The following is a 17625-nucleotide window of genomic DNA, read 5'->3' on the forward strand; positions in this document are numbered from 1 at the left end:
ACTGACATTTCGTTTGATAATAAATAGCCTGCAATGTCAATGTTGTGTGTATTTTGCATGCTTGACGTTAATTTAATTTAATAATTCACATTGGAATATAATTCACATTTAACTGTGTGTGTGTTTGTGTTCACTATTCACTACTCCTAATGTGTGTGCGCTAACTTGGATGGGTTAAATGCAGAGGGCAAATTCTGAGTATGGGTTACCATACTTGACCTTCACATGTCACTTTCATTAATAAGAGATTAGGATGCTATGCTACTCTTCTGTGTTGTCTTGCTGCCAAGTGACGGAAAATCGATTCAAAATGACACTTTACTCCAGTTACATGTTCATTAAGACGCATGCCTGAGGGCCGCTCTGCGCTATCCTGTGTCTGGAGAACACTGGTGTGCACTGCAGTGGTTTGCCTTCAAGGCAACTTACATTGTCTGAAATCACTACCTATAAATATGTAACATATTTGGATACTTTTAAAAGAAGTTACTTTTAAAAGTAACATTCCCCAAATCCAACATTAATAAATAGATCTGAAACTGTCAACCTTACTTTTCTGAATGTAATTAAATGCTAGCACACATTAGAATTAAGCTTAATGTAATTTATTAACACATTAAGATATTAAGATATTTAAGATATTTTTTGTTTGCTAGAATGTTTGAAATCTTACATGAGTTTACTGTGAGATTTCAAACATTCAAATGGAAAAGGTACCTTTTAACATTGAACATCATAAGAGGACATTGTGTAAAAAGCGCAGTTGAGCCTGAGTTGTTGTGAATGTTTGCACTGATTTGAGTGATCTTGTGTTATTAGATACACACTATAGCTATAATAGCTGAAGGCATTCCTGAAGCTCTGACCCGCAAACTCATCAAATCAGCCGATGAAAAGGGCGTCACTATCATTGGACCTGCAACTGTGAGTGTTTCAAAATGTTTGAGTATTTGTATAGCTATATATGTTTAATACATGTGTGAATATTAACATTATGATAAATCTCAGAAAGCCTGTTGAAAAACATGTCTGTGTCATATTCCATCCCAAAATCAAATGAAAAGTAAGATCAAATACAAATGAGTGCTAATAATTTGCCTAAAGAAAATAATGTCTTTCATTGTGTTTTACTCCCAAACGTTCTGATTGGGGTTTGAACATGACAAAGCCTATTTAGCTATACATTCAACTAGTTGATCAGACAATACTCATATTAGTTGATTTATGAAAACTGGTAGCATTGTACATCTTTACCTGTATTGCAGTAACAGGCAGATCACCACTAATAATAATGAGAATAACAAACAAACTCAAAAGTCCATACAAACATCCATGGGCGTGTAGTAATGTTTTTTGGGGTCCTCAAATTGTCATTCATTTTCTTTCTGCAAAATATTTGTTTTTTCATGAGGTTCTCTCAACCTGTGTGTTTTAGGTTGGTGGTATAAAGCCAGGCTGCTTTAAGATCGGGAACACAGGTGGAATGCTTGACAATATCCTGGCATCAAAGCTGTACAGGCCGGGCAGCGTGGCGTATGTGTCCCGCTCAGGAGGGATGTCCAATGAACTCAACAACATCATCTCACACACTACAGACGGGGTTTATGAAGGAGTTGCTATTGGAGGAGACAGGTGACAACCAGAGCATGTCCTGTCCTTGTGAATCGACCTTATGATAAATAAACGACTGACAGGCCAAATATCCAATCAGATCGCTGCTTGAGAAGCATTGTTGCTATCCTCCATTTTGTCCGTCGAGTTTACTGAACTGTCGGACACATACAAAACTCTTTGTCTAACAAATTCCTTTAACTATGGTTAAAAGGTTTTGTTATGAAATCCATCCGCAATATCGAAATAGCAAGGATCAGACTTGTCATTCATTATGACACTGACGCTCTTTATTTTAAACCTTCATTTTAGACTTTCTGTATTATTATTTTTGTATTTTTATTTATTTTGCTTATACATGGATTATTTGTTTTTATTTGAAAAACAGAAGTATGCTGAATGGAATCCTGTGTGAACAGTTCAACATATAATATCTGTGCTCAGTTATAAATAACATGACATGCAACCGAAGTACATTATTTTAAGAAAAATACACACAAAAAAAACCTGCATTATTTACTCATTTTTGCATAATTAGTGTGTCCGTTACACATTTTTCCTGTGTGTTAATATCAATATTTATGACTGTTCTTGACACTTTGGTGAATTTCCCCCTGTACTTTTACTGTTTTCTCGTCTTCTACTGTTATATTTAGTGTTTCAGCATGATACAAAAGTTTGTGTTTTCTGATTTTTGCACAATGATAAACTATGATAAACTGTAAAAAAGTAATTTATTCCAAAATCATCAGGTACATCAACAAACAAGCTTTATTTATCGTATATATCGTTATTTTGTTTAGCGGACATACAGCAGATTAATTAAAGCAGGATTCAGAAAGTACTAATTATTACTTGATTGAGCTAATAAACGGATCAGCAACTAAGATGACTACTGTGTTGCTCTTATACTCAGATTCCCAGGCTCTACATTCATGGACCATGTGCTCAGATATCAGGACACTCCAGGCGTCAAGATGATTGTCGTTCTGGGAGAGGTAAGATCATGGGAAAGATTTGAGCGCCTCTAATCACGATTAGGTCTTATATTCTTATGAAACAAAAAAAAAATTGATTACATTTTTTTTGTTTATTTACACGGATTTGTATTCATTAAATGTTAAAACTCCTCTAAGAATTAAATACCTATGATATTGAAGAGACTCTCGTAACACTGGTCTGGAACAAAGATATTTTACGACAGTTCCCTAAATAATACAGTCTCAGAGGCCTGTAATACAGAAACAGTCACAGAATGTTCATATTTTGTCATTGGAGTTATATAAGAGTCTGTATTACACTCTCTGACAAATAACTTCTCAGCTCATCTCAACAATTCTAATTTATTAAAGGGATTATGAAATGAAAAAATGTCCTTGATATGTACGCATATAAGAGGTTTCTCTACATTAAAAACATACAGCAAGTTTCATACCTCAAAGCTAATTCCACAGTTTAAAATATGAGTTTTTGTTTTCCACCTTTCTGAAATGCGAGATAATGCCAAATACATGTGCCTTAACATGCGTATTTAAATCAAGGAGCTCTTAACAACTCATGTTATCAATCAATCACAAGAATTATACTGCTGTCGAGTAAGACCATCCAATGTTGTTCTGTCCCTGGATGTAGACAAACTGCACCTCCAAAAACTGTGCATACCCTTCCAAAAGATCAAACTGTTAAAAACGCATGGCTGAAGTTTATTTTTAATGACGTACCTGAGCAATTGAATTAGATTTTTTTTTGTTCGTCTCATTTCTTCATCATTCTCAACATGTTGCCGATTTTTCTAAATAGCTTATATTGAAAGCGACGCCAATGCCAAGTATTGTGTCCTTGGAGGCAATTCTTGTGGTTGCATCGGTTCATTTTAATCTGATACTGGCTCAAATATTTATGGCCCTAATACAGTGCTGGCCATCATGAGCCTCAAAACACACATTACATGCTGTAGAGGAGGGCATGGATGTGGTGCGAAAATCACTAGTTTAAGTTTACTTGCGTTTTTGAAAGCGGTAATGCTTCTTAAAAATGACATGTTTGTGACAGAGTGCAAATGAGATAAATATTTTTTGATGCAAAAACCGTTATACTTTATATTTACTAAAGTTATAAGCTAACCTCTAGAAACATAATATAAAGACCTGAAAATGCATTTCATGACCCTTTAAAAAATGACAAAAAAACCTCTCGTCAATAAATGATTATCATAGACACGTCAAAATCCAACAAGGTGCCCCCAATCCTTTTATTTCTCATTGAGATTATTTTAATGTCTGTAAAAAGGGACAGATTTGTTAACCTGTTCATGTAGAATCCACTGGTGCTCTGTTCTGTCTAAATCTTTTTTATCATAACTATTCTGTAACTTATGACAATAATATAAGAGTTGAGTAATAAGGCACTGTAATTGTAATGATATTGTGTGTGCTGTCTTTTAGATCGGAGGCACCGAGGAGTATAACATCTGCCAGGGCATTGCAGACGTCAGAATCACTAAGCCAGTCGTGTGCTGGTGTATTGGAACGTGTGCCACCATGTTCTCATCTGAGGTACATCCTTTAAATGGCTTTAGAGACACTTTTTGCTTATTAGCCCTGGCCCAATAGGCCTATGTCATGAAAAAATTGAAGACCGGAAGTACGTCTTTTAGTAGGGATACGGCTCTTCCGGTTAGCTTTTTACAATGGCGGAGTCCGATAGATACCGCTGGACCAAATCTCTCCGCAACCTGCCTGAAGTCACATATGACGAGGTGGTTCGGATGGTAAATGAAAACTCTCAAGTGGAAACTTGAGGTATGGCTGTCTACGTCCTGATACAGAGCAACCCGGTACACTAAAACAACAGCTGCGGGTGTAGCCTGCCATTGTTATAGCTCTAGCCGTTCGCCAGTAAGGTAAACGTTTCTATGGTAACAGCGAGTTGGACCAATCAGCAGACGTTGCTGCTATGCTTAGGATTGTGGGTAGTGTAGTTTTTTTTCATAAGATCGCGGATAAAACATGTTTTTCTTAAAACAAGGTTAATTTCATACGAACTTATAGCTTCTACAGGAGCAAAAACCTTCGTTTCACAACCTCATAGTTTGTGGTCAGTCTACCTCGGATGGTTTAGACATTATGGCTGTTAATCTAAATCCTTATCGAGAAATACTGTTGACCGGAAGTTCTGAATCCCTACTCTGCGTTCCGGAAGCAGGAAGTGTGACATAGGCCTATTGGCCCTCAGCCCATGTGGTTCTCCACTCTTGTAATGCAAAGGAGGCGTTCGAGAGCACCCTTCTGTCTTAGTAAATGACATAAGATACCATTTGGTCTTGTGTGCTTCATGGACATGCCAAAAATGGCAACATGAAGTGCTGCATTGGTGCAAGGCCATTGAATTTGTTGAGACATTTAATGTGTCAATACCTAACCAAGTTAGCGCAAGTTAACCTAATGAACTTTTAACATAGTATTGTGTTAAATTAAATGTTTTAGGTGCAGTTTGGCCATGCGGGAGCATGTGCAAATCAAGAGTCAGAGACCGCTGTGGCCAAAAATCAAGCACTGCGGGAAGCAGGTGCATTTGTGCCCAACAGCTTTGATGAATTGGGGGATGTCATCAAGTGAGTAACAGAAGGAGGAAGCATTCAGACCCCTTCATTTGAGAAATACGTTACAGTTATGAGTTTAAATTGTTTTGCCGTCAGTAAACGTTTACAGTAAAACAAATAAATTTTTTTATGTAATTTGTAATTTACCTTTGTCATTAAATTTCAGTATTCAGGCCCTTTGTTATGTACTTTGCATATAATGGCTTTGGCAATATAGGGATTTCACAGCTGTATTTTTTTTTTTTTTTTATCAACTTTTTATTGTCTTTTGATATAACAAAATAACATCCATTCAAACAAACAAATTGGTAAGGGGGAGCAACAGACATATTATCAATAATTTAACATTCTGAAAAGAGACAAATTCAATATGTTGTCAGCTGTATTCTTGACATCAAATGTAATTTGACACAAAAATATCACTATCACTGATTTCAAAATGCATCTGTAACACTAAAGGCATTGTAAGTGCATGTGATGATTTGCTTAGTAATCAAAAGGGGTCGACAGTACCATTTAAAAATTTCCGCATTGTTTCTATCTCGGTTATGCCTCTCCAGCGCCACAGCATAAGAACTCATTAATAGATGTGTTGGTAATACAAGTTTGCAGTCTGAATTGAATTGAGTTGTTTTCTCACTCACGCTCAAACAAAAACACTTTTTTTTGAACAAATGACTCATTTGTGCTGGTTCTTTTAATGAGTAATATTTTGTTAGGGGTTAACAGTTTTAGGACCCAAGGACCTGAGATGTTTGAAAGAAGAACCGGAGTCAGAATTATAAAAAATTGAAGAAAAGTTTTACTGAAGATAGTTTGCAGTTTCATCAGCAGAAGTCAGCTTCAAAACTCACACAGGAGTTTGTAGGCCGCCCGCTTACAGTTACAAAGATCACAGCAGTTATACCATTTCCAAGGTCTAAGCTACAGTACGTCATTGCTTACAGGTTGAATGATTCTCATTGGCTAAGAAATAGATAAACATAGTAATTTTCCACACATATACAGATAGACTGAAGCATATCTCCATAGATTATGCAGCTGACACTCCAGGTCGCAGATTTGGGTTGCTGGGTGCCAGCATGTCTCGAACAACAACTCAGTCAATCTCCAATAATGCCAGTGGTTCCTTAACCTGTAACCAAGAAGACTAACACACACACACCGACACACAGCTTTTCCAAGGTTGGATTTGACCAGGCTCTAACTATAAACAGGAGTCTTGTCTCAAAACATCAAGATAATGCGTTCTTTCTCAAGGAGAGCTACACTTTAGTCTAAGTAAGGCTTTAACAAAGAAATGGTCCCTTAAACTATTGGCTTCAGTGATGTAATGTGTTTTAACATGTTGAAGACCTTTCTCAAACACAAAACAAGTCCCCATTTCATTTCTAGAAGCTGGGATAAATAAGCAAGCACTGTTACTGCATTCAGATATCAAATACAGACATTAAAAATAATACATGAAAAGAACATTTCAGTGATCACACTGGTAACTTCAATAACAAAATAAAAATCTCCAGAGAAGTAAGTCAACCCATCTGATATTTAGAAGGAAAAATATTGATTAATACCTTGATTATAATCACTCATTACATATACATTGAAGCAGCAGTGGATTCCAATCCACCCCCTTCAGTCCCCCGTTTTAGACCAATGTGGGGTCCTAAACACCACATCTGGTCTTTCCATAAAGGCTGCTTTCTGGTTTCTGACCCATGCTCCACTGTAAGGTAATTATTATTATTTTTTTATAAAACAGACAATATCTTTTCATACTTAACATGGACTTAACATGAACATAATATCCCACATAGCACATAGTATATTATTGATCTCCAGAACCTTCTGACATAGCTGTCTTTACATGACTTACACAGCGGTTATTCATCTTGGCTAATTTGGTATCATCATCAACTTAACTGATTACAAAACAACAGTACATATTTATTCTCTGGAAGCCGGGCTAAATAAGCAAGTTGCTGTATTTCTAGCATGGGCTAGCCCCTCAGTCACTACTCAGATCCTAAATAAAGACATTGTCTATAATCATAAATACTAGGATACATGCACTAGTTTATATAAAACTATAATTTCCAATTCCTTTTATAATAAACAAACATGGATGGTTAATCCATTCTTTTCACTACCCCCATTATAGACCCTTTAGGTTGAAAACACAATGGTTGTCAAACTAAAACTAAACAAACACAAAAATATAATTAAGACCCATAATAATCCAAGCAATTTAAGTCTCTACTGAAATCATCCTTCAGTTTACAGTCACATAGCATGTACCATCTTAATTGAATAACATCTTATACCTTTTTTTTCCTTTCAAAAATAGAAATAAAATAAAACAAATTCACATCATCATTTCAATCATTATTTTACCACTAAAATATAGAATTGCTCCCAATGTTACTTAATAAAACTTTTGTTCATCCCTTATCTTTATATCACATTAATCCCTGTTAATCATATTCAGTGCCTTATTACTTTTTATCTTAAACTCACTTATCACAAACCAAAATATTATGTTACTCGGATCTCAACCCTTAAGACAGCCATATAGCTGCTTTGTCCTTTAACTTTTATTACCTAAATTGTAGTTTTCTTAGACATCTAATGTCATACATCCATGTAATGGATTGAGAAATAAAACTTTTTTAGAAGTTATATCCACTCCTCCTTTGTTCGCCCACCGGCCTTTCATAAAAATAAGAGAGCCCTCTCTGGATAATTTGGATAGTGACTTAGTGACCAATATGTCACTTTGTATCTCTGCCATCAAGTCTATTATTTTTACGTTTACCATTATGATCCTAGTTGTCTATTTAAATTTAGACCCTCAGTTGAATTTAGACAAGAGTTTTTACCCCATAATGGATGACAATCTTCAACTTCACAATTCCAATTTACATAAATACTAATCCAGGGAGTAATTCAGATCAACATCATAAAAGACAAAAGTAGTCATAATTACCAATAGCAGACAGAGCTGGAAAACCAATCCAATTAAAGCTCGTCCCATGTTCTGTAGCGTCTTTTCATCAAACTGACTTTGAATTATCAGCTTCTTTTAAGTTTGTCGTTTCACTTAACCCATCTGTAATGATAAAACACTCATTCCAGAGGTTAATGACACAATATTCACAAAATCAGGAAATAATAGGACCACAAACTAACACATACAAGACATAAAGTGCAGTCACCATCACACGCACTCATATTAGAGACACATATGTTAACTGCTCATTTTCAATGTTCGCTTTTTGATATTAGACTCAAAAAATATTTACTTAACATTTTTCTTTCGGTTTTACCTAATTTTACATAGTCTCTTAACCAGTTTCAAAGCATCTCTGTTCATTATTCATTTGATTTTAGAAAAGTCAGCTGGCTTGTTTTGGTTGCTTTAGCAGGCCGATAACAGAAAGACAGACAGAGTACCATCCCTTCCTCCACTCAAGCAGTCTCTCTCGCTATAAACAAATAATCTTTTCAACAGCCTCCTAAGACTGTAACTTAGACAAAATGTAATAATAAATTCATTTCAATAGCCTTTGACCATTCAATTTATTTACATTACTGGTTTGAATCAGTCTGATGAATCCTCATGAATGGTTACTGAGCCAACATCTGCTAAAAAGAGAAAAGCTTCAACAATGGCGAACAAAAAGAATTAAAACAGTGTTTTTAGTAAATATTTATCTGTTTCTTTGAAATGTTCATGACTGTTAAAAAAAAAAATCAATTTACCAAATTTGTAATAGGTCTACTGGAAGTTGTCAAAAGGACAATTTTTTTTATATATCGTTATCGAAAAAAATATTATTAGATTATCGTAGTAAACATTTTTTGTTTATATTTCCCACCCCTAGTAATCAAAATGTGATTTATTGTCAGATAAATGTTTTTTTTTTATATATATATATATATTCCAGCAACCATAATTAATACTGTCATTAACCTTTTAATGCTTTAACTAATTTGTTAATTGTCTCTGTTTTGTTGGGAAGGTTTGTGTATGATGATCTTGTTGCAAATGGAATCATTGTTCCTGCACAGGAAGTTCCTCCTCCTACCGTCCCGATGGATTACTCCTGGGCAAGAGTAAGATCTACATTATTGCCTTATTTCTGTACATCAAGATGTTCTTTGAATGTAATTAGTCATGAATTGTCACCGGTTGTATGAACAGATTTGCTTTTGTTTGTAGTATTATGTAAATTACCTGTCAAAAGTTTGGAAACATTATTTTTTTGTATTTTATATGTATTTTTTTAAAGTCTGTTATGCTCACCAAGACTGCATATATTTAATAAAAATACAGTAAAAATGGTAATATTGCAAAATATTACAAATTAAAAGAACTGTTTTCTATTTGAATATATTTTAAAATGTAATTTATTTTCAGCATCAATTTTTCTGGTCATATTTTGCATATTTTGCTCTGTGACAAAATGAGAGTGGACTTCCTCAAGATAATGCACATAATTTTGGTCGAATTTTTAGAAATGCATTTTTAACAAATGTGGAGAATTTGGATGGAAACTTTGCATGTCTCTTGAATTGAAAATTACTGGCTGCTAAAATGCATAGTAAATTTGATGATATTTAAATGTTTAGTTCATATTTAGTCAATTTTCAAGCTGTATCTGAGCTGCTCTACGTGTGTGTGTGTGTGTGTGTGTGTGTGTGTGTGTGTGTGTGCGTAGGAGTTGGGGTTGATTCGAAAACCTGCGTCGTTCATGACTAGTATCTGTGATGAAAGGGGCCAGGAGCTCATATATGCCGGTATGCCCATCACAGAGGTGTTCAAAGAGGAAATGGGTCTAGGAGGAGTGCTGGGCCTGCTGTGGTTCCAGAGGAGGTTTGTTATGTAAAATTCTTTCATTATGTACATATTTATATTCATATTGAAATGCGTTGACCAGTTATTTGTCTACTTGCATAAAGTTCTGGCCTAGAAACATGAGTGCGTGTGTGTTTATGACAGATTACCACGTTACGCATGTCAGTTCATTGAGATGTGTTTGATGGTGACTGCGGATCATGGGCCGGCTGTATCTGGTGCTCATAACACCATTGTGTGTGCTCGTGCTGGTAAAGACCTGGTATCCAGTCTGACCTCTGGACTTCTGACGATAGTAAGATCAGTCACTGTACACTCAACTACAGCTTTACTAACTAAACCGGTTTTGCTACAGTCTGGCAAGAACAAGAGTTCAGTAAACCTCATATCAAATATGAAATATGAGCAAACAGAACATGGCCATATTTGATTTTGCTGATATTTGTTATCAATAAACATTAAGAAAACATTGAATTATTTGTTTAATAATGATTATATATGATATTTAACATTGATATGATAAGAAACATTTAAGAAATATAATAATTAAAAAAGGAATGTTGTGTTTAATCTGAAACTGAATTGTTTGTTCCTGTTCTGCAGGGAGATAGATTCGGTGGCGCTCTGGACGCAGCTGCTAAACAGTTCAGTAAAGCGTTTGACAGCGGCCTGCTGCCCATGGAGTTTGTCAACAAAATGAAGAAAGATGGCATGCTTATTATGGGCATCGGACATCGAGTCAAATCAGTAAATACACACAAATACAGAGAGAAACACACTGCATGAATCCAGATGACACTATGGGGAACACCATCAGCATGACCAGTGTCTGAAACATGTGTAAACACACGCCAATAAACCATAGGTGAAGGTTGTTCTGTCTCCTGAGGCAGATCTAGCCATCTGTGCCCCTATGGTTGGGTCTTAAAGTAGGGATAGCACTCACCTTGGAATGGTCCTGGTTTGACAATGCTAATAAGAAGAGGAAGTTTGCCTACAGGGTGTCGCTCCTTGTTATCTGTCATCCCCTCTATTTAGTTTGCTTCCCCTTTCTAACTACCATCGGGTCTTTAAGTAGGGGCAGTCATTCCCTAAGAGGAGTGGGTCATTATACACCTTTAGCTGGCCTTATTTTTCCAATACAACTCTGTAATGGATGCGCCCTGGGTTGAAGCTTTGACTCCAGCTAAAGTAATCTGTTCAGTCAATGTATGTATGCCCACTATGCTTGTGCATATTCTCACCTAGTGAGGCAGGCATTCCCACAGCATTGTGGAGTGGGTATTTGTTCCCCATAGCCTCAATCCAAGACACTGTGTTGAGTTCCACTTCGACTCAGTTTATGACTGTAACCATGGTTCCCTGAGAAGGGGAAAGAGACACTGCGTCTCGTTGCCATGCTTTTCAGCCCGCCTACACATCTCCCCTTTATACTCACGGGCATGTCATTGACTGACGTCTACCAATGGTTTATTTCCGTGTGTTTACACATGCTTCAGACACCGGCCATGCTGATGGCGTTCCCCATAACATCAATCCAAGATGAAGTGTCTCGTTCTCCTTCTCAGAGAACCATGGTTACAGTTGTGATCTGAGATGTTTTCTAGGGATGCATTGAAACTCTTGATTTGTAGGGCCTGATTTAATAAACTGGACAAATCAGTATGTGACCGCAATCCCAGATTGGAATCCCAGATGGGAGTTCTATGGCTGATCTACTGACAATGCGCAATTTAAAGAACACAGACACAGCAGCTCATTTCCATAATTACTAACACAATATACCAAGAGTGGCACAAATTAGTGTAAGGTTACAAACAAGCAAAGCCAATGATAATCAGGTGTGGGTAATCTACTAACAACACAGGTGTAACAAATAAAAACTTGGCTTGGCAAATGATATGTTCAGATAACGCCTTCCTCTGGCATTTCAAATACATTGAAACAAATTCTCTTCTTTCTACCACATGCTCTCTGGTGTCTGCGGTGCCTCCTCTTACAGCAACTTTCGCAATCTTGTCAAGCACATAATGTTTTAAGACATGCTTTTTTTGAGGCGTTAAATGATACCAGTAAATTGGCTACCGCAAACCTTAGTAAATCACGTTGCATGGTTTATTAAAATTTTGCATCTCAAAGGGAAACTTCTACAAATGCATATGCAATAATGTCAGCCCAAAAAGTATCTTTCCACAGCTTTTTAATGCAATTTTTTTCACTGCGTCTTTAGTAAATCCTGACAAAAGAGGATTTCCATTGGTGCAAGCCCTGGCCCTTAGTGTTTAAAGGAAAAAATCCCAAAAAATTCCTACAGCCCAAGTCAAAAATAGCTTTGAGTGTGCAAAAGACCAAAATTCAAGTCAGAAGACAGTTGGTCAACCTGAAAAGGCATCACCAGGTATTCAGAATGCCCCGTGGGAGTGAGGAACACTGTCTTCCATTCCATTTATAGAGTAACAGAAGAAATAAGAGCCAATGGGTGTATATTACCGTAATGTCATCTGAAGGCTAAGAAGAGGGTCAAATTAGGACAGCTTGAGTAAAAAAAAAAAAGGTCAGGGCAATACAGCTGTCCTTATATCCTAATGAAGTGGAAAATGTCATTAAAGGAATGAAGTTGTTGAAAAAAAAAACTAACAATTTGGCATAATATTCTATTGGTATTTCTTAGAAACCAAAAACTTCTTCAATGATTTGAAAAACCTTTGACTGCCAAATCAAATTCATAGACAGCAAACAAATAAAACTAAACAAAACAGGAAATAGTCATAGAAAGGACCCTTGCATACTCTCATTACTGTCAAAGTCAGAAAGCCTGTTAAAATATCAGAAAATTTGACTGATGAGGGAAAGGCAAGGTTGGATCAAGATTTAAATGTGACTCTCAAAAGCGTAAAGGGTCTGTTCACCCAAAACTGAAAATACTGTCGTCATTTATTCACCCTGATGTTATTCCAATCCAAAACAATAGGACTTCCATTATTTTTTTGAACACCAAAGATGTTTGTAATATTCTCTCATAATTTTTGTCTATCCATTGAAAGTCTACGCAATCAACATTTTCAAGCTTCAAAAAGTACGTAAAGACAGTAAAAGTTATCCAAATGAATCGAGCGTTTTTTGTGTTAAATTTTTTATTACTCGCAGCTCTTATTCTCATTTCCATAAATGCACCTGTTAATATGTTGTATGTGTTAATTTCTGGCCTTTTTGTTTTGTTTTGTTTTTTGTTTTGTTTTGTTTTGTGACAGATCAATAACCCTGATATGAGGGTGCAGATCCTGAAGGACTTTGTGAAGCAGCATTTCCCGTCAACACAGTTACTAGACTATGCCCTCGATGTAGAGAAGATCACCACCTCAAAGGTGACGTTATTACTGATGCCATTTAAATGCATGTATGTTTTGTTGTGTGATCATTTCTCCTCATGATGCTGATATTAAAATCTCTTTCGCTCTCTGCAGAAACCCAACCTTATTCTAAACGTTGATGGTTTTATTGGTGTGGCTTTTGTCGACCTACTAAGAACATGTGGTGGATTCACACGGTAAGTCAAGAGTATTGTATTTAAAGGTATTATGGATTGAACTCCATTCCCTAAATCTTTCCAGTGCCAGGATTCTCACTGTCATGGAAACCACAGAAATATCAGGGAGTTTTAACATCGGGATTTCCATTAGGCAGTTGCTTAGATTTAAGAAATGCAACTTGAAACTCTGTTATGCAAGGAGAAAGCTATACATCAATTCTATGAAGAGATCCTGCTTAGTTCTCTGGGCCCGAGCTCATCTCAGATGATCCAAAAGACAGTGGAAATGTGTGCTGTGGTCAGATGAGTCCACATTTCAGCTTGTTTTAGAGAAAAACGACAATAAGTTCTCAGTCCCAAAGATCATCCAGACTTTCATCAGCAACAGGTGCAAAAGCAAACATCAGTGCAAACGGCATGGTGATTTGTATGTGTGTGAAGGTACCATTGACATGGAGGCGTATATTGGGACTATATTTTGTACAGAGACTGATCAAGATGACATCTTTCCTGGGAAGCAAGACAATGCCAGGCCTCATTCTGCACATGCTAAAACTGAGTGGTTTCTTAGACACTACACCATAGAATGGAAGTGCCTGACTTATGGAAGTAAAATAATCTCAAATGTTTTTGAAACAAAAAGCCTGTTGAATTGCACTACTTGAAAAATAATAGGCATTGCATTAACCATGCTTGCATTTTAATGCATTGTATTTTTAGGGCTTGCATTTTTATGGGCTGAAATTCAACATGGTTGAATATTTAAGCTGTGAATATTTCAATTAAAAACATTTCAAACACATTTTCATTATTAAAAATTCCATAATCCATATTCACCTTTCATATTTCACTTCCAAAATATTCAAACTGTTTAAAAATACAACCTATAATATTCAACAGGCAATTTTCGGTCCATTTTATTTCGCTTCCACAAATTCGCTTCCACAAATTCAGTGGTTCAAATTCGACAGTAAATTCAACGGAACTGCAGGAAAAACAATAGATTATCGAGCATACTATCCATCTGCTGTTAGTCAATCTCACCAGCAGGTGGTGCAAAAGCGCGTGTTGTTGACGAAGACCAGCAACTGTTAGAGCAAGCCATTCATTCATTAAACTCATTTAACAGCAATGTAAGTGTATTTGTGATTATTATGACGGCGGTTGTATGTTAAATTCAGTGTCTTCACGGTTACTTTCCCTGTGTAGCCTACAATCATCTTTCTCTACCGTGAACAAGATTATAATGTTATTCCCCGATGCGGATACGCAGATCCAATGTTACATTTTTGAGGTTGACGTATATTTCTCTTGGTTGTTTAGTTGCCTTAACTTTATATTGTGGCGATGTGCTGCATGCAAGCTATTAGGGTTTCCCTCAAAACGTCAGGATTCCCCTGCTGGACATATAAAACGCTTAACGTAGCTTAATGGACTAATTGTGATATAAAAGACCAAACTCGCAGGCAAGCAGATGGACTCAGAATAACGCACAAAGTTTAATGCTGAGCGTTTCCCAGTGATAGACTGGCATAAAGTTGGCTTGACGTTTGACATTCGCACATTTAGGGACCGTCTCTAAAGTGAATACGTCTTTGGTATACACGTTTCAAACTTCAATATCATTTGAATAGAACGACTTACAGTCATAAAACCAACTGTAAAGTGTTCATGTGGTGCCAGCCATAATGCGCACCCTTTGGATTTTTGATATTTATTCAAATAAATTAAAGTTTGCTATTGAAGTTAGAAACGTGTATGCTAATGTTGTATGCAACTTTTGAGACGGTCCCTAAATGTGCGAATGTCCAAATGTCAAGCCAATTTTACATTTATTAGGCTACATTTAGTCATTTATTTAGCAGACGCTTTTATCCAAAGCGATTTACAGTTAAACTAACAATAGGAGGACAACAATATGCAAGTACTATGACTCTTCACAGTTTAAGCTAATGCAACGTACTACTCTCTCTCTCTCTCTCTCTCTCTCTCTCTCTCTCTCTCTCTCTCTCTCTCTCTCTCTCTCTCTCTCTCTCTCTCTCTCTCTCTCTCTCTCTCTCTCTCTCCACACACACACACGTGTGTGTGTGTGTGTGTGTGTGTGTGTGTGTGTGTAGAGAGAGAGAGAGAGAAGAGAAAAGAAAGTGTTAATGATCAAGTGTTGATTTTATGCCAGTATATCACGAAACGCTCTGCATGAAACTTTGCGCGTTACGTTCATATTCTTAGTCCATAGTAGCCTACATCCCCATAAAGGTGCGAGTTTGGTCTTTCATATCACTGTATTAGTCCATAGCGTTTTGCCCCGACAGAAGGGGAATCCTTGAGTGTGAGGTATTGAGGGAAACCGATTATAATCCTGTTCATGTAGGTAGAGAAAGCTGATAACATGTAGGCTACAAAATGTAACAATGAAGTTATTGAATGAAACATAAACACAGCTTTTGTGTCTTTATCATCTTTTCCGCATATACTAATCATTTTCATTTTATGAATGAATGGCTTGCTCTAACAGTTGCTGGTCTTCGTCAACAACACGCGCTTTTGCACCACCTGCTGGTGAGATTGACTAACAGCAGATGGATAGTATGCTCGATAATCTATTGTTTTTCCTGCAGTTCCGTTGAATTTACTGTCGAATTTGAACCACTGAATTTGTGGAAGCGAAATAAAATGGACCGAAAATTGCCTGTTGAATATTATAGGTTGTATTTTTAAACAGTTTGAATATTTTGGAAGTGAAATATGAAAGGTGAATATGGATTATGGAATTTTTAATAATGAAAATGTGTTTGAAATGTTTTTAATTGAAATATTCACAGCTTAAATATTCAACCATGTTGAATTTCAGCCCATAAAAATGCAAGCCCTAAAAATACAATGCATTAAAATGCAAGCATGGTTAATGCAATGCCTATTATTTTTCAAGTAGTGCAATTCAACAGGCTTTTTGTTTCAAAAACATTTGAGATTATTTTACTTCCATACTGACTGCCTTCCTGCAGTCCAGATCTGTCTCTTGTCTATCATAAAAAGGAGAATCAGACAACGAAGACCTCAGACTGTAGAGCAGCTGTTTTAAATCAGACGAGATTGGGCAAAAATTCCACTTGTAAAACTGCAACAATTAGTATCCTCAATTCCCAAACATTTAAAAAGAGTAATTAAGGTGGAAAGGTGATGTGACGCATGCTTCTGTCCCATCTTTTGTGGAGTGTGTTGCAGCCATCAAAATCAAATTTTGTTTCTATTTAAGTTGGTCAGGGAAAACATTGAAAATCTTTCTTTGTACTTTTATCAGTTAAATAAAGGTTAAAGAGAATTTTTACAGATTCTTGATTTTATTGCATTTTATAAAATGTCCCAACTTTTCTGGAAATGGGGTTGTATTTAACTGACATTTATTGAATTTCATTGTACATATCATGTATCTAAATTGAGTATGTTTATGAGAGCTGATTATGTGTTGCAGGGATGAGGCAGATGAGTTCGTTGAGGTCGGTACTCTCAATGGAATCTTCGTTCTGGGACGCAGCATCGGTTTCATCGGTAAACCACTGAATCACACTTCACTGTTCAGACACTTACATTCCCAACTATTCTAAAATTTAAGATCTGCTGGGAAAATAAGGTGCTTTTACACCATGTTGGAATTACCGTAATTATGAGATTCTGACTTAAAAAGCATTCAGGTCCTCATAGAACAAGTAATTACAACTTGTAAACATTGAATTTTCTGAGAGCTCTGACTTGTACCACCTGACCACTGCAACATCATACGGGAACACTCATGTGGCTTCAGCTGTAAAATGTAGTAATGTAGTTATCTCATAATATTTATGTTCAATACTTTCTATAATTAAATGTTGTACATGTCTTAAAGGGCACCTATTATGACTCTTTTCATAAGATGTAAAATAAGTCTCTGATGTCCCCAGAGTATGTATGTGAAGTTTCAGCTCAAAATACCCAACAGATAATTTTTTACAGCATGTTTAATTGTAATTTTTTGGGGCTCAGAAAAAC

The 17625-nt window shown here is 36.2% G+C and overlaps 1 protein-coding gene across 2 annotated transcripts in view; it reads left to right on the forward strand.

Annotated features, from left to right (window-relative positions):
* The window catches only part of aclyb (ATP citrate lyase b), a 74445-nt gene that overhangs the window by 54704 nt on the left and 2116 nt on the right, over positions 1 to 17625 (forward strand). For both annotated transcript variants that reach the window (XM_081392324.1, XM_081392325.1), the window contains 12 exons: positions 820 to 924; positions 1436 to 1632; positions 2528 to 2609; positions 4056 to 4166; positions 5097 to 5224; positions 9235 to 9328; positions 9934 to 10088; positions 10215 to 10365; positions 10674 to 10817; positions 13322 to 13435; positions 13535 to 13617; positions 17072 to 17148. In XM_081392324.1, coding sequence (XP_081248450.1) covers positions 820 to 924; positions 1436 to 1632; positions 2528 to 2609; positions 4056 to 4166; positions 5097 to 5224; positions 9235 to 9328; positions 9934 to 10088; positions 10215 to 10365; positions 10674 to 10817; positions 13322 to 13435; positions 13535 to 13617; positions 17072 to 17148 — 1441 coding nt within the window. The remainder of the gene's footprint in view (positions 1 to 819; positions 925 to 1435; positions 1633 to 2527; positions 2610 to 4055; positions 4167 to 5096; positions 5225 to 9234; positions 9329 to 9933; positions 10089 to 10214; positions 10366 to 10673; positions 10818 to 13321; positions 13436 to 13534; positions 13618 to 17071; positions 17149 to 17625) is intronic.

The sequence above is a fragment of the Scardinius erythrophthalmus genome (assembly GCF_964197995.2).
Source record: "Scardinius erythrophthalmus genome assembly, chromosome: 18".
Lineage (NCBI taxonomy): Eukaryota > Metazoa > Chordata > Actinopteri > Cypriniformes > Leuciscidae > Scardinius > Scardinius erythrophthalmus.